This window comes from Aythya ferina (assembly GCF_964211825.1).
Source record: "Aythya ferina genome assembly, chromosome: 3".
NCBI lineage: Eukaryota > Metazoa > Chordata > Aves > Anseriformes > Anatidae > Aythya > Aythya ferina.
In genome coordinates, this window is record NC_140298.1 from 56,718,332 (window position 1) to 56,737,021 (window position 18,690).

The 18,690-nt window shown below is 36.1% G+C and overlaps 1 protein-coding gene across 7 annotated transcripts in view; it reads right to left on the minus strand.

Moving 5' to 3' along the window:
- Positions 1-18,690, minus strand: part of ADGRG6 (adhesion G protein-coupled receptor G6) — a 112,629-nt gene that overhangs the window by 37,948 nt on the left and 55,991 nt on the right. For 3 of the 7 annotated variants that reach the window (XM_084515872.1, XM_084515875.1, XM_084515874.1), the window contains exons 5-9: positions 17,892-17,960; positions 14,783-14,866; positions 7,480-7,565; positions 6,137-6,189; positions 5,996-6,055 (exon numbers count right to left, since the gene is read on the minus strand). In XM_084515872.1, coding sequence (XP_084371998.1) covers positions 5,996-6,055; positions 6,137-6,189; positions 7,480-7,565; positions 14,783-14,866; positions 17,892-17,960 — 352 coding nt within the window. Of the gene's footprint in view, positions 1-5,995; positions 6,056-6,136; positions 6,190-7,479; positions 7,566-9,895; positions 13,316-14,782; positions 14,867-17,891; positions 17,961-18,087; positions 18,248-18,690 lie in introns of those variants that run through there. The other 4 variants (XM_084515873.1, XM_084515876.1, XM_084515871.1 and 1 more) reach the window with 4 other exon arrangements.

Genomic DNA, 18,690 nt, shown 5'->3' on the forward strand with positions numbered 1-18,690 from the left:
ATGCCTCTCTTCTCTTTTAGTGAAATGGTGACAGCTGGAGCAAGGAAAGCCAGGAAGACCAGTGTCTGTCTTGCTTTGCCTTGGCCCACTGAGCTACGCTGGCTTGGAGAGAGAAGGCTGCTGTTGCTGCACCCAGACCGGGGGCACGGGGGATGGTGGGGATGCCTGCACTGCCGTGGCGCCTGCCACAAAGGCAGCTTTCTTCTCGGGCAGTGTGACTCAGAGCTATTCCAGGACAGTGTGCCTACACATGGGTTGTGCTCTTGCTGCTACACAGTGCAAGGAGCTTGGAGAAAGGATTAGCAATGAACCAGGCGAGCTGCACAGCACAGACTCATACCTGCAGATACCTGGCTGATAATTAGCAGTGCATGTTTCTGCTCTTATTTTGGTTCTGCTAGATGAGCTGAACTAATTGTGGTGGTCAAATTGTTCAAGCAAATCACTACTAATTTGTTTCATTGTTAATGTTATTTGATTTAAAGTACAAAAAATAATTTTTAAAGCACCTAAATTCTCAGGGACTCTGAATTAAAGTGGAAATTTGCCTAATGACACAGGCATATTTAAAAAAAAAAAAAAAAAGTCGGTATTATATTCTTTACAAATCTTGCTGTTATTTTGGCTTTGAAGATAAGAAGAGATCACAGAATCACAGAATTTCTAGGTTGGAAGAGACCTCAAGATCATTGAGTCCAACCTCTGACCTAACACTAATAGTCCTCCACTAAACCATATCCCTAAGCTCTACATCTAAACGTCTTTTAAAGACTTCCAGGGATGGGTGGATATAATTCAAGATCATCAGCACAGGTAGGCCTACACAGCTGGTTACTTGTAAACACTGCTGACTTCTGAACATTAACAGGACAGCCAGAAAAACAGCTGACTCTTGCATAAGTTACTCAGTGAGGATGTAAAACAAGCAGCAGAGATGTTAGATAATATGCAGAATGACACAGAAAGAAATATGAAAAGTCTGCTACTGAAATCCATAATGGAATCTGGAAAAGCATTCCTGTCAGGAATATTGGGCTCATTTCTGGCAACAAAATAACCTACAGCACAAATATAGAAAAGTTAAAAGCATTCTGCAAAAGCATCTATGTTGTGGATAATTTTTTGACATGATACCATTTTCAGAATAGAGAGTGAAAAAAAAAATACTGGGCATAAGAGACACTTTCAAAACAATGCCAAGGATGAAGATGTTTGTTTCTCAGAAGCTGATGCTATAGAAAAGATACACAATCTGAGACCTTAGGACAGAAAACAAAAAATTACAGCTATTTTGGGGACTATTAAGAATAAAAGTATCTTAAGTTTTCCTTTTAACAGCAGAACACCGCTGCAAGCAACATGATCACAGGAGTCTCTGCTTCTGTCCCTGTGACTCTGGGCCACGCTTCTCCTTGAAGAACTGGTACAGGAATACTAACTACAGCTTTTCAACAGAAGGCATTTAAAATATGTCAAGGTTTGGTATGAAGACTGTTCTTTATAAGGGAATGTAGCAAGAAGGCAAAGAGAAGGCTAGAATAGAACCCCTCATGGTTCTACAGCTGGTCATGGCAGAAGAAAGTTTTTGTTTATGTTCCAAAATAACAAAGGAAATCCCTTCCCCCCCCAGAAAAAGTCAATCCATTACTTTCTTAAAAATGGCATCTGACAATGTCAGTCCAATACTAAACCCAGTTAAAGTCAGTGGAAACTGAATCAAGATAAGTCGGCTTCAGCAGAATTCTAAGGAGAAATCATCCTTCAGTCACTCAGGTTGAATTCCAGAACTCTTCTGTCTATGACAAAGGCTTTCTTTACATGTCACTGATACAAGATGCCAGCAGGGAACTGTGGAGAAAGCTGCCCGTTCAGTTGGTAACACTGAAGTTAAAGCCAGGGGTAGAAGAGGTGGGCCAGTTCCTAGTTGTTCCTAAAACCTCACCAGTAGAAACCAAGAGGACTTTTAAAAATAGGAATAGGAATCACAGATGTTTTCATTTATAATAACAGTAGCATTATTCTGTCATAATGCAAAATATGAAGTGGTTACAAAAAATGCTAAAGCCTAACACTTTGTCCATTTAACTTTACTCAATAAAAAGACTTTAGACTAGAACAGCAAATGCTGCTCTGATGTTGCTAACTCTTGTCTAAAACTTTTACACAATCTAATTAGCTTAAGTTTTATCCAAGTGCATTGAACTTTCCATTAAGCAACATGGCAGCTGAGAACACAGCATGCAGGAGCCTGAGTCTGCCTTACTGACCCTTTTTCCAAAACTCCCACGGACTTCAAAAAGGAGGACTATGTGTACCTCAGATTTCCTGCTTTCCTCTTTATTTTCATTTCTAAGAGAATAGATTTCTTTTTAAGTTTAGTGAGTGGTCTTTAAACTGATTGCTAACACTGTGATTTTTAATTTGGATTAATTGTTTTACAGTAGTAACGTTAGTGTTTTTCACATAAAGGAAACAGCTAAACATGGGAAATTATGGCCAAAAATATGACAATTGAATAGTGGAAGCTACGGAAAACATAAACTTATTTGTATATTAAGAGGAGTAAAGATTATAAATGAAATGGGACTTGAGTTCTCAAAACTGTTTGCAAAATAAAAGAAGGAGAAGCAGGGGAGCTGAGCTGCTTAATAAAGACCAATTCTTCTACTGAGGCAGCCCAATTATTAGTCATCTGACAACACCCAGGATCAGTAGGACCCTTCTGAGAAAAGCAGCAGCAGTCACAGAAGGATATGACAGACAGCACTGCAGTGTCATAAAAGTGTCAATTAATGAAATAAACAAACACATTTATAATTTATCTACATAAAAATCACAAATTGGTGTCACTTTCAAAGGTTTGTGCTAAATCATGGGGGACAAACAAACAGGAATGCACATATCCTACTCAGACCTACTTTCTACTTTATATTGAAGAGGTGTTCTCTCATTAAGAGACAGAAACAGCATGACCAGAGGAAGAAAATAAACACAAACACAAATTAAAGTATAGCTGTGACAAAATTCTGTCTATTAATATAGTTAATGATCTATCAAAATATTATCTTGAGACACTGATGTCACCCAGAGATCTTATGGTGTTAAAGATGATGATAATAGTGTGCACTTTTGGACTTGGCACTCTGTTTGTCTCTCATCACCAGATACATTAATGCATACTAAGCTCACTGTACTTTGGATTTCTGCAGTGCATAACTCAGCAATGAAAGAATAACAATCTGTTTCCATATTATTATTTTGTTTTGGTCTTCTCTAGAATGCAGTACAATTTAAAATTTCATTTGGAAAACACCTATTTTTACCATGAAAAAAAGAAAAAGCTTCCTACCTCCCACTTTCAGCTTCTATTTCTCCTCTGAATCATTCTCTCTAATGACTTCCTCTTTCACTAGGTGTGGTTACTGATAACAGAATTTCCTTGACAAGACAGCAGTGTAGCAAATAAGGGTTGAAGCTGATTAAAATTGAAAGAAAACTTGGGAAAAATTTTGTGGAGTTGTTTTCTTAAACTGTTGTATTGAATGCTAATCCAAAAGGTAAGGTAAAAAGATGAGATCTGAACAACAAGAATTTGAATTAATGTAAAGAGAGGGAAAATTTCTCTAAGAGCTATTTAAAGAATTGTGCTACTACCCTAGAAAGATGAAGACTATGATCTTGTGCAAAATTCAGAGATGATGAGAGAGAAGGTTTAGTGAGTTAATCTAATATGATTACTGCTGTAAAATATAAAAAATAAGTTAAGGCTATGATGCTTAGGGGTTATGTTTGAAGTTTTGACTGTGGAGTGAAATTCTGTTCAGATGAATATGATGAAAAATGGTCTAAGATATGAAGGGAAAAATGAATGGAAATAGTGGAGTGTCTAATACTGTGAGTTTTATTCTTGACTATCCATAACAGAGAAATAACAAAAACATTGCACAACTATTCATAGAAATAATTTATAGGAATATTTAATAAAAACTGTTTGAAATCGCACTGTAAGCAAGTTATATGAAAGAACTCAGCCATCGCATTTCAGTGGATCATCTGACTAGTAAGAAAGAAACATTATTTCCATTAGGTATTAAAAACTTCCAACTTGCAATCGGCTAACTTTTTATTCCCCAAAATGTTGCTTTGGCATGTTGTAGGATTTCCTTAGGATCTTACCCAGGACAAACCCAAGAAAGTGGAAAACTTAACAAAGCATCATGAAAGCAATGATCTGGTGGAAGTAGAAGAAAAGAGTTCACTTGAACTGAATTACTAGTTTGGGCAGAATCTTAACTTTTCTACTTTTCTTTCTCTTGCTCTCTCTCTCTCTCTCTCTCTCTCTCTCTCTCTCTCTTTTTTTAATTTTATTTTCCAATAAAATATGCACAGCACAATGACCATGATTATTTGTAGAACAGTACTATCTTGTGTGGCATGATTAGTATTTATACTAAATTATTCAGAATGATGACAGAGCACTATCTGGCCTTGACACAAATCGCACTAGAGCCCATGAAAAGACTAGTATTTGACTTTCTCATTAGCCCAGGCCTTCTCTGAAAAAAAAAAAAAATTATGACCTATTAAGAACACGTAACTCCTTTGCCTCTGAAACTACATATGGTGAATGATATAGTAGAATGTGATTACTGTTATGTTACATATGTACAACAGACATGGTCAGATATGGAACTGACATACTTTGTGTGTTTTAATGTGCTACATATTTCTCTCTTCACCACCTTTTTTAATACACCAGGAAGAAGAAACAAAATGCACAAGATGGAGTGACAGAAGTGTGACATAAGAGGAGAGCACATGTGCAGTCTGGGGGAGATCAGATGCTGACAAGCTGGGCTGCTAGTCTTGTACAAGACTCAGAAATAAGAATGGGAAAAAATTTACATTCCCCAGCAGCCTTGGATTGTTAGTAAGACCTAAAGCATGGTATGAACTTCAAAGGTTTTGCTGGCGTAACTGTATCATTTGGTAATATGAAAAAAAAAAATCACAGCCACATTACTACACCCTACTGTAAATGTAGCTCAAGCAGCAAAATAGCCCTTTTAGAGACTGGGTTTACACTATACCAGCTAAATGCTTTTTCGCCAATAAAAGCAGTCTTTCTGGTTTCAGTATGTGGGAAGGAGACAGTACCATTCACAAATCCTTTAATGTTTAGGTAAACTCTGTAGAAAACAGGGTTACTTCCTCATGGTAAACTGGGAATCCTAGTCTATCTATGAAATTAAAAAGCTCAACTGGCAAATCTCAAGAGTGAGCAGTTGAAGTCCTTGCCTGCAGGACTTTTGCCTACACTGCAAACAGATATGTCCTATACCCACTTGTTCCCCCTCCCTCACAAGACTAATTATGTTTTGGTTTCCTCTCTTTAATTTGGTGCTAAGAGTCACTCCCTGCCCATCTGTCCCTGAGTAGTCTGCTGCTTTCAAAGAAATCCCCTGAGGCTCAATTTTCAGGGGGTGTGACCCATCTTTCTCTGGCTGCCTTTGAGACTGTCCCAATGCTGGTGCCTCCAAGCCCAGCAGAAGTCAGGAAATGAGAGCATATGGTAAATAGTTTAACTCACACTAGTTTGGCTTTCAATTCTAGCATGATTTTTCAGTGTTTTGCATCTAGTAGGATGTCTATTAGCTCAAAAGGCTCTGGTTCAAGAGAATAAATGCAGTGCCAGTGTACCAGAACCTGCTGCTGAAGAAAGCTGAATGTGACTTAACACACATAAGTATATTCAGTTTTGTGGCAGATGAAACCTGAGCTCTGAAAAATGATCTGTTAAGGTTCAAAGAAGCTCAGTAGGTTTAAACCAAAACAAACATGATAACCAGTATGAGGCTTGTGAGCACACCCAGAGCACTCAACTTCCCAGCAGTCATATACTTAGACTAGCAACATATAATAATAGGCAATAAAACTATACCACTTGTAATACCAGCTGTTGACTCTATCAATAAAAATTCTTTGAAGATGTTACCTTTTGTTACCAATGCTTCTTTTTTCTCTTACTCCCTCTTTTACGGAGCCAGGTTGGATGCTATCAAGGACATAAACATTAATTAGGGTGGGTTAATTCACAGAAAGAAATGTGGTATAAACATCTTTCTCCTTCATTTACCTGATATTGACCACATACACAGTGTAATTCCAGTTCTGGAAAGTATGGTTTAGCTGAAAAACAGGAAAACATTGATCACAGGAGTGGTATGATGTTAATAGGGGCTCTTTGTTGTTTAAAACAGTTAGAATTTCACCTCTTTTTCCCTTGAGAAATTCCCTGCGATTTTTCAAAGCAAAGTGAACATGCTCCCATGACAGTGAGGTGATTGTTATATTGGATGTACAATTGGTAGTGAAAGATTTATTAGGTGTGTTGATTTATTAGTTTGTTGTTGTTGTTGTTGTTGTTTTTTGAGACAAGGATATCTCTAAATCTCTGCAAGGTCATTACAGTGAATAGGTGAGTGCACAGGATGTGGAACTTTTCCTTTTCTTCCTCTACATCTTAAATTGTCATTTAAAAAATGGATTAGAAAACAAATCCTGACAAGAATTCAGGGTCAATTTTCACCTAAAAGTCTACATCCTTTGATGACCTTTATTTCAGACTTTTCTTCTTATTTGGAGTTGGCAATGAGTGCTCAGATTTCCCCTCTGAAGAAACTGTGGCATGCCCTGCCAGGGCCAAATGACACCTTTTGAGAATCTTTGGCTCTGGCATCCACATACTTCACCTGGATACTGCTGCTAAGAGCTGTTGTAAATGACTGCTTTTCTGGTTCATAGGAAACTTATGGATGGCTTCTCTTCCTTAGCTGGAAGGCTGTAGGTTTATTATAGACAAATAATGAATAAATGCCATATGTTTTTGACATCACATTTTCATGTGAGTAGTTGGTAGAAAGACAACTTGCAGACTTGTGAGTGCCGTTATGTGAATTGTCAAAACAGAACAGAGAATATCTCTATTCATATGGAAGAAATTCTCAGAGGCAGGCACTTCAACAGTCCTCTAGAGGGCCAAGGAAGGAGCTTACATCTACTAAAATGGACTGAAAAACTATGGCTACTAGAAACTGCAACGACTGACCTATAGGAGAAGATTTCTAAAGCAGAAGATATTGAGCTAAATTAGAAAAGTGTATTGCCTCACGCAAATGAACATGGCCTGTTTATTGTTACATCTATAACTGTATAACTTCAAAACCACATTAGTATTTGGGGATAAAATTTTGCTCTGTGTAGTGATGTAGGAACTTAGGCATATATGTCATTCAGTGGACAATTCCAATTTCCCCCTACTTTCCAAAATCTCAGCTAATATCTACAATTCTTAAGATGCCTGGCTGGTATAGTAGAGACATTTCAAACCTCAAAATTTTCAAAAAAACATAGTGACTAAATGCCCAAATTAGACCCTAATTAATTACTCCACAACGTAAGAAAGAAAACTTAACTTACCCACGTTGCAACCATATCATGCACTTTTGATTCCGAGTTGGAGTTCAAACAAAAGACAGTTATAGATATCCTGTAGAATAATCCACCTGTCCATTAAAAACAGCATAATCATTTTAGAAAGCTGAGAAAATTTGCATTTTTAATAATGTGAGACTTTAATTCCACAATGAATCTAAAGACTGGGCTGAACCCTAGATGCACAGACACCTCAAGTTCTTGATATTATGTGAGTCTGGAGTGAACAAGCCCTGCAGGCTTGGATCCATTCTCACTAGTCCTATTAATAAGAATTCCCTCCTTCTCCATATTTTTAGGGACACTTGAAATGTGACATGGAAATTCAGAAATAAGATATTTAAGTAGTATTCTGCGTATACCTTTAGTGGAGTACGTAAAAGCAAGATCATGAAAGTGTCATGAATTTAAAACAATCAAAATTACTGAAGTCTGTAACACGGATAAATCACAGGCACAGTCATATTGATATAATCCAGAAACAACCATTGTAGATTTGACTTAAAACTTTGTGAGAGCAGATAAAGCTCATAAATTAAAAGTCACAAGATTACTGAGAACAGAATTATGAGGGAGAAGCCCTATCCAATTTATGTTTTCACAGCCTATCCCTTGCTCTCAGGTCTAGGATAGTAAAAAATAAATAAAAAATAAACTGTTAGCTTTATAAAACTGGCAGCTGAACAAACCACCTTTCAATCTCAAAATGTGTAACACTTGGCATGGAGAAATTTTGTATTAAGTAAAATTGTTTTGAAATAGGACTAGGTAAATATAAATTCTCTTTAAGCTCATGAGCTGGTAGACAACATTTTTGTCACAAGATTTCACATCTAATAAATACCAAATCTCATAGTTATGCTCTCTGTTAACCACTTTCACCTTTCATAGGGTAAAATTTTTTCATTACATTACTAAAAATTCTGTCCACTTTTGATGGAGAAAATATCCCAAGATGCATGTGGGGGTGTAAGAACTTCTGCATCAATTCGGTCACATGTATGCACACATGTGGTATCATTTGTTTCAGTGCTGTTACCAAATGTAGTTGTGGATCTTGACCACAGAACACATGCATTTACATAAACCTTATGCAACTATTACAGAGACACTACATTGAACAGAACAAGACATTAAAACAATTATACAGAAATCTCTTTTTGTCTCTTGACTGGAAATAAAGTGTTCTTTCTAAGTTTAGATCAAAACAAAACAAAACAAAAATCCAAACCTTTTATTCTAGTTTTATACGTGTTGAGCAAATTTAATCGTTTTAGAACTTTGTAGATAAGCATTTTACAAGAGCTTAAAATAAAATTATCTGAGGAATCGTAGTATTTTCTGATTTAATTGAGCATATTGGTTACTATCCTATTCACAAGCTGGCTTGGGTATTTTTTCGCTTCATTATGGAACTAATCATAGTCTCACTGAGATAAGTATTAAAAATATTTTTCAATAAAGTAGTAAATAATCAGTTTCTTGCAGGAAGATGTTTTACCCGTTACCTTCTTCAGTAAGCTGTGATTAAATTTTAAATATGAGTAGTATGAATTTGATTTTTGATTGATCATCTTTTTCCCCTCCCTTAAAACAGCAAACACACATATTTGTTGTGCAGTTTAATATAAAAATGCCATTTGTTTTTTATTATTGCTATTATAGTTTCAATTTTTTTTTTATTTTTTTTTTTTTAAAGCAAAAAAATTAAGTCTTGACTTTTGAAGTAGAGAAATGGACTTTGGGCAAATTGAAAACACAATTAAGATGGAGATTTATATGTATATATTCCTTATATACATATATTCAATTTTATATGTATAATGTACTCTTATATGTGCTGCATAGATACACATATGTAGAAATTGTGCATTATATATATTCTCATAAATTCATATATGCTCATATATATAATTATAGTTTCATTTATATAATTATATATATGGAAAAAATCATCTTAGTGTAGAAATATGCAAAATACGTTTAAAATCAAACTTAGAATCTACAAAGAATAGTCAATAGCTTTAAGATCTCCACCAGATGGTGACCCAAAGCATGTTTTAATGAGGAAAAAAAAAGAACAAGAACAAAGAACTAATCTACATTTTGAAACACTCTCAGGAGACTGCAGTCACAGATAGTGAAAACTAAAAACTATTTCTCACTACAATTAAACAGTGGAAATCCCATCTCAAAATGCTGAATGAAAAATAAATATTTTTTATGGGCAGAAAATTGATTAAAAGTAGCCAAAGATAATTTGAGAAAAAGAGGAAAAAAGAGGCTGGAAGAACAATTCTCCCCACACCCAAATATAAAAATATAATGATCTATGAAATATCATGATTATTCTTTTAATTTCTGTTAGCCAAATTATACAAGAGTTTATTTTGTAAAATTTTTCATTTTGCAAAATAAATCCTCAGAAATATATGAATACCATAAGTGAAAAACATTCATAAAATCTCAAATAATGAAATGTCTTAAAAATGCATAAAATACATAGCAACTCAATCTACTATTGTCACAGTCTCATGAGAGTTTTAGAGGACAGGAGAAATTACATGTTAATGACGTGTTATCACTAAGATGTTACAAATTCCCTTCTACTGTAATTAAATTACTATTCTAAAACATCTTCATATTCTAAATGGATCTATATCTAAAGAATAAAATTTAGCTATTTCTGTTTAGTCTACCAGCAGAACAACTAATAGATAAGATGAGCTATTTTTTTTTTCTTTTTTTTTTTTTTTTTTCTACATCTAACTTAACATACTGTAGTTGACCTCAGGTCGACATAGGCAGCCCAGTTCAGTGGAGTTTAAACAAGATAATAAGACTGTGGGATTGCCAGTAAGTTGATTCGGTGGTGGGTAAGGGGTGGTATTTTGGCTTCTCCAGGTAGAAAAATTGGCCAAGGAATAAATATGTGCCAAACCTGATGATTGATGGTACATTACAGGAGAAACTGGCATTTGAGAATGCATGTAAGAATAATGGTTTACTGCTCCAGGTGTCATTAGAATATGCTTCAGGATGGTCTCTTTTTGCTGAATAATAATTCCACTATATGAAGAGGACAAAAGCATTGTATCATTCATCACTGCAGTTCTTGATAGTGCCAGAAGAGAAGAGAAATTTGCAAAGTGTCCATAATCAACATTTTCAAAATCCAAGACATGAGTACTACCAATATTCAGAGAAGACATTCTTCCTCTGTACATGCCGAAGGATCCATATACTTCCCTTTCTAAATCCTGATCTGAAAGCCTTGATTTGTTAGTTGATGTCTGAACAGCAGAATTCCTTTTTTCTTTATTATCACCAGTGATTTCTTGTTCTACTGCCCACAGAGAGTATCCAATACCATCCCCTTGATTTTCAAGGAAGTTTTGTCCTAAGAAAGTTATTTGACTTGGTGTTACTGGTGTTGTTGGTAAGCTTAACTCTGCTACATCCCGTCCAGGGATCAGGCTTGGAGAAATTGTATCAAGGTGGTTCTGAAAACTTTGTGGGAGCGGAGGTGTGGAGTAGCTGTTAAGAGGTACACTGAGTTTGAATTTTGGTTCTGAATGAAAAGTGTGCCTCAATTCCAAAGACAGTGTTGTTGTAAGGAAGTCAGAACTTGCTGAATCATTGCTTTTTAAAAAAATATCTGCATCCATTTGAACTTCACTTCTTGCATTATCAATAGTATTTGATACTTCATCACTCTTCAAAATGTTTTGAGACTGCAATGATCCATGTGTTCTTGTACTGTTTATGAAACTATTAACTGGTGTATTTACCAAGAAAGCAGTCTGGTTATCCCTTGAACATGAAGGCTGGGTTCCTGGATGTGTTGGAAGGACAGAAACAAGTTGCTGTCTATTATTTAGGAAGGTCACGTTAGTTCTATCACTTACTATGTCAGTGCCAACTTGCATGTTTAAACTATCAAAGACCACTATTTTTTTTGTAGAGTTTGCAAGTGCCTTGTCAAAGGGACTTATCTGTACTGAGTATTGACTCAAAGGTGATTTGAGGGAAGAAAAAGGAAAAGCAAAGTCATCATTGGAAGATATGGTTAGGTTTGCAAAGTTTGTTTTTGACTGCATCTGTGATATTGTCTTCTCATTACTTTCTGAAATTCTCTTTGAAAGGCCCAGAACAAATAAACTAAATATCTGTCTTTCCAAAGTTGATGCATGGCTAGAGAAGTTAATTTCTTCGGCTCCATGATCTAATAATCTAATTGTAAAAGTTTCCTCAGAGATACTGTCAGGCTTAGTAGGTGAACTAATGGATGGCAATTTCTCTGTTGGGGAAGAAAGCAGTTTATTAAATGAGAGCCACTGATTTTCTGATGGCTCCCCAGGAAATGCTTGAGACACTTCTTTCAAGTGATAGGAAACAGTCCAGAAACTGGCTGTTAAAGAAGGGGATATGTCTACATATTTTGTCAGAAAATCCAAGTAACCTGGTTCCCAGGAGTTGCCAACTCTGTTGATATTGTCTGTCTCTAATATGGAAAAATCTGAATCTTCATTTTGATTATTATTGTGAAATGCATCTAAATTGCTCTCCAGTGCTGCATTTCTGAGGGTCTCACTTATCATTTTCTTTTGAAAATATACTGAATATTTTAAATAATGAGACCAGTAATCACTATTAGACAGAAATACGCTGTCACTGTCTGAATACATACCGGATTGTTGATAAAGAGGCAGTGTTGTTTCAACATGATTAAATGCTGAGTTTGTCCTGCTTATTCCTACCAGAAGTGCTGACACTAGTTGTTTTCTACTGGATCCTGTGATTGAATTTGTCAGTTGTATGTTGGGCATAATTGCTGTATATGTTTTTTTCATGTTGTGAAAAAATGCTGTTGGGTTTGCATGTGGAACCTCCACAGAGTTTAAATTTGTAATACCTCCTGAGTAAGGTTCCTTAGTGTACATAGATTTTCTAAACAGAAATTCACTGCTTGCTGCTAACACGGAAACAGGTTTCCTATTAGTGTTGCCTTCTATCATTTCTGGGTAAATATTGCGAGGTGAAAAATCTAGCAAGTCTAGTCTACTTTTTTGCAATGACAGTTTCTCCCTTAAAGGTGTTATAGATAAGCTAGCAAGAGAATTAAATCTCTCTTCTTGAAAGTCAGAGGTGATATGATGGTGAAATACAGTCTCACTCCACCAACTCTCAGGCTCCAAGACATCATTTAGATGTATGAAATTGGACTTGCTATTGCTGGAAGATGGAATCCACGGGGCTTCTTTTCTGTGTTCATAAGCAGTGCTTCTGCTAACAGCAGAGTGGAATGGTGACTCTGAGTCAGCATAACCTAGCCCATTTGCCAGAGTCCATGTTGCCTCTGCAGTAAGACTTCTGTTTGGAAGAAAAGGAACTGCTGCATTCACAGAAGGATCTGTAACAGCACCTGCTGTATCATAAGTGCCATGAAATGAAGTTCTAGAATCATTCAGAATATTTTCATGTTGTAACTGATGCATCACAGTGTTATCTAGCTTGATTTTTTCTGAAAAAACAGCCAAGGTACCATTGCTGGTCTCCTCATAGGCAGCTGATGTTGACAGAGTTGGATGAAATACGCTGTACATGTTTTTTCTCTCTGGATTCTCATCTGCTGAGTTTTTACTGAAATGGAGAGGTCTTTGTTTTACTGGCCAAATAATAGGGGTAGAGATAATTCCTATGGTTTTGATCCCTTCTATCTTAGACTCTTGCTGCCTTTGTGGTCGTGAATGGGAGGAATCGGGTGAATTTCTCTTCATTCTGAAGATAACTGTAGCAGGAAGTCTGAATTCCTGCAGGTCTGTGTGTAGTAAGCCATATAGTTAACAGATTAAGGAAAATACATGCAACATAACTGTCTGTTCTTGGCTGTCTTCTCTGGGTCTAAAAAATGACTTACCATCAGTGGAAGATTATGCCACTTAGCTGGAAGTTTTTCTTGCTTCTACTATAAATGAATTTGGCCTACTTTTCTTAGTCTTCCTACTTTCTCTTGGCAATTTCAAAGTAAAGAAAGAACTTAGTTGTCCATTTTTCATTTGCACTAACATTAACAGGATGTTCAGTCCTACTGTATCTCCAAAAATCAAAGTTAACTGTTCATAGTGAACATGGAGTGAACGGCTCCACAAAAAGAAAAAGCACAATTTGGAAATAAGTTTCAAGATTTTCTTCTTTCTTCTGCTTAGATCCAAATAGGATGAATTCAGATAAATTCTTTCACATTGTCTGCTATACTGCCTGACTGCCAAATATACAAGAGGTGATTTGCCAAGAGAAAAAAGCACTCCAAGAATGTAAAATCCTACAGTAACAACCGATTCACTTGGAAAACAAAACCAAAAACACCAACACCACCCCAAAAGAACAACCAACCAACCAACCCAACAACTACTAATTTCCTTCTTGGGAGAACACAAAATCTTTGGTAAAAAGATCTTTTAGCCTCATATGAAAATTGCAGAAAACTATTTCTGTAACATTATTAATGTTTAAAAACTATCTTTAAAAAAAATAATAAACATTTCAGTAGTTCCTCACAAAGTGATACTCAGTCTCCAGGAGACAGTGATATCAGATTTGAGACAACCTTAAAAGAAATCAAGGAAATCCCCTCCCCCCCCCCCCCGCCTTTTTTTTCCTGTGCTAATAATAGGCTCATTTACTACCTTATTTTTTCCCTTAATCTTTCTAAAGAAAAGTAAATGATATCTGATACTGTCAACATTTTCCCTAGTAGAGTCTGATCCAGCTCTTCTTGAAGTCAGTGGAAAGATTCCTGTTGACTCAGTGGAAGTGGCTTTGCTCCATAGGAATGATTCCACTTGGCTTCCCTGTGTTACCAGTGAGGAACAGACAACCCCAGCATACCAGCACCCTTGCAGCAGGAGCAGTAGCTACACAACACCTGATAATCTGCAGTGTTAAAACATTTCAGAAGCATGCTTCTTTTCAGTCCCTTTTTAAAAACACCTCTGCCTTCCCTTGTTCTTTACATGGGTAAGTACAATGGGTGACACAAAGTTAGTGCCTTTCATATGGGAACCAGGTAAACATGATACAAATGAACACTGAGTTTGGTTCTGTTCTTATTTACACCATTCTTGCAAGGGCAAGTCCAGTGAAGTTACTCGTGATTGATTTCATTGTAAATGAGATCAGAACTGAGGCATGACCCTTTACATTATACTATGAAAAACACATCTTAAAAAACAATAAATTTGCTCTAGAGACAGTACAAGGAATAATGTAACACAGGATTTCTTACCATTGTTTGGCTTATCGGTTCTATTAGTATCAGGCATGTTAGTGGTGACAGTGGGTGGTGTAGGAGTAGTAGCATTTACAGTAGCTGGTAATAAAGATGAGAAAGAGGTGAATTTGAATGAAATATGAATGTTAATGAGGTAAGACAAAATGGGAACAACTCATGACAACGTAAAATGAAACCATCTACACACAGTGACATACATGTTAAACATTGTTTTCTGCTCAAAGTGACAAATGGACATGAACTGAAGTTCCAGTCCTGCAATCTTTACTTTCACTGACTTCAGTGGGAGGTTTGCCAGTGGAAGGATTGCAAGATCAGTCCTGTACCGATTTCATGAATTCAAAATCCTCTTATGAGAGCTTCAGATCCAAACAGCTGTGTAAAGACCAGAAAACAGATCTTACAAGTTCGAAGATGCGTGCACTTAGAAAGAATAATTGTCCCTACTCAGGGAATGAGGATGACAAAGAAACGTGAAACTGAAACACCCATTTAAGGTTCTCATTACCTCAACTGAACTCTATATAATGAAAAGAATTGAAATCAGACTTGGAATAACTGGAGTGGAATACATATTTTGAAAGCTTCATGTAGGATCTTAGTTATACTCTTCCCAGTGACACTAACAGGAGTCATCCTACACAACACTGGAAAATGTTTCCCAGGAGAACTAGCTAGAATGTTTCTCATATTCAGAGTGAGAAGCCAAAACTTCAAATTCCCCTCACTGAAGACAGGGAGGGTACACACTCTAGAGGAACAAAGCACTTCAAAATCAAACCACTGAATTTTCAAATAGTTTGGAAAATAATTTATCTAGAAAGTCCCAGGAATGTAAATCCTGTCACTGACAGCTTTCTTCTTTTCCTGAAAACTCTCTTTAAATGTGAAGATTTGTGAAATATAACCTCACAGTGTAATACATCTTTTGTAGATTTTGACCAAGAATCAACCTGGAAAGGTTAAGCAATCGTATTTTAACTAAGAAATTGAACTATTGATTTTTTGTTAGGTTATTGCATTTAACATTTTGAGTCTAAAATTCATAAACTCAGGCCTCAGCTTAGGGAATGGGTTTATGTTCAAGTTTCAGTGAAATAAGAAAATTGAGAAAAGAGAAGACTTGGTACACAGGGGTTCTAACTGGGAAAGGGAGAACAGAAAGTCACACGCTGTTATATAAAAAAGGTGTTCTTACAAGTAACTTCAGGGCTATATTTTCTGAGAAACAAGTTTTAAGGCTTCTTGCTGATTGTGTGTTCCAGCCAACACTGTTAAAGAAGGTATCTTCCAATGAATGAAAATATTTGCTAGACACAATGAAGAAAACAGCTCTGACATAATGATGGCAAGCACAAACATTGTTACTGGTGCTGTTGCACAACATACAACAAAAAAACAAACTAAAAAGGAATCCACAGTGGACTCTCAGCTTAAAATAAGTCTGCAGTGCTGAAATCAATACAGACATCTTTTTTATGATTTACATTATGGTGATGATGATGATGAAGATGAAGATGATTATGAACAACATAAATCTGATGCACCACTTTCAAAGTAACTAACACAAAGCCAGGGACACTTGACGAAACACTCTTTGGAGAAGGAGACAGTTACCCTGTTGAAAAGTACTCAAAAGGTTTGTTGAAAATGTGATGATCTGAGAATTTAAGGAAGGCAGGCTTGATAGAGAACATCTTTTATTAGAAACAATATGTTCTTCAAAATTTGTTTGTCTGAAAGTGTGTCTATTTCTACAACCCTATTAGGTGATTTAACATTAGATATTCTCTCTCCTTTCACACCATGCCATTTTGATATATGAAATCTCTCTGAGTTCTTCCAAGAGAATAGACAAATATCTGTATACAATGGCTGTATTACCTCTTCCCATAGAAAAAGAGTAATACTGAATAATTTTTTGGTAAGGTATTTGGGTATCAATATTTAGAACATATTGTGAGTTTGCATAACTCACAGTTTGTGAGTCTGATCGCTGAATATTGCTGTTTGAAATCTAATTGTAAACAGAACTGGCATTTCACTTTCTCTATGGAGACCTCCAAGACCCTAAACCAAATCATGGGAACAACTGGGAGAAGTAGACTGGAGACTATCACAGATCTCTTACTGGCTTCTCAAGCAGAATGCATTTCTCTTTTTATCTTTAAACTAAATCTGACTTACTTGCAAATGTTGGGTTAGAAGGAGTTCCAAGACTTCCTCTCCCTTTTATATTTTATTCTCTGCTGCCTCTATCTTCCATCACACAGCTTGAAATGGGTTACAGAGCATGACATATTTTTGATGCAGCTGCTGCTGTGATTAAAGTTTAACATGTCACCTCACGAGCAGGTCTGTGCTCATGAGTGTATTGTGGAAATGGGCTGATGTTGTTCTTGTTCATTTTTATAGAACTTCAGCCACTAAGCAGAGTGGAAAGAATTAACTATCCTTGTATGTGCAATGATTCACAAGGCATGGAAATCTTTAGGGTTCAGCTCCTCCTTGCATTCCACAGAGCTGACCTTTTGAAAGACCTAATGAATGTGGTGGTTTTGACACTATTTAACCATCACTAGTTGCTGCAACAAAGTCTTTTATTAACTATTAGCTGCTGGATTTTGCAGTCCAACGTTAACTTGTCTCCTGCTAATCTCAAAGTATCTAGCCTCAAAATAGCCTAAAAGTTGCTTTATTTACATATGTTTATTTTCTGTTTACAGATGTACCTATTTCTTATCCTGGTTAATATTTTACTGTAAAAATGTGCAGGATGAGAAGATGTGAAGAAAGAACTAAAATTAATGCAGTCTATTAATGCAGTTTTGATATAACAGAGATTATTTGGAAAATATATTATCAAGGAAATGATCACATTTTTTCTACATATTGTATATACATGACACCCACACTTTTGATGAGTCTAAGGTGTTTCTTTCCTTACTATTTCTTATTGCAATTCAGACTTTCATTAAAAAAATAAAAATATAAAATGAAGAAAATAGGAAATAAGAAAGAAGTGGAATAAAATAAAATAAAATACCAAGAAAAATAAAGATTTAACAAAGATGAGACTGTGAAAATGACCTGAGCTTCTTACCTTGACAAAGGCTTCCTAGGTTTGCACAACTTGTTGGTTCAATTGTAGAAGAAGGAATTAGGTATGAGCCTTTAGAAAAAAGAAAGTCAATTAATTAGACAGGTTTGTCTACTGGGCATAAAACCAACATGTCTCAAAATATATCTTGCAGTGACACAGTCTTCCTATTTTCTCTCAATGATAAAACTAATAATACCATTTGCCTTCTTATGTGTTTTCATTTTCTGTTGCTGCTGAGGGATCCACAAAAACAAACCCTGCCTTACAAGTTACAGTCACTTACATATCCTGCCCTGGTTTTCTTATACTCTCCCCAGCTGTAGCTAAATAACAGCCCATTAAATGAATGCAGCTTGTGTGTACTCTGAAATGGCTCTGTGAGGAGGGGTTGGTATGGCTGTAGAATTTATGGCATCTTCACGAGCAACAACATGCACCTTGGAGAAGCAACCACAATGTGCTGTTGCAGCACAGGTTACCCACCATACAGTTCTGAGTAATCTGCCTGTGGCAGACACCAGGCAGATAAAAGGTGATTAAACTTGCTCCTGTGCCCAGGGCGTGGGTGTGATTAATATTCTGGTATGCATGATTTATAAGCAGATAATGTTGTAAATCTGTATCTCTGCTGAATTATTCACAACTACATGCACATACTTTGATCATCTAGAGACAAAAATGGGGAATGTAAGAATGAGTACAGAAAATGAACTGGTTAAACTACATTAATTACACTTTGTGTATCCCAGCAGATCAGCTGCAGCTGCAGCTGCTTTTGCACGTTATGTTGAAAATAATA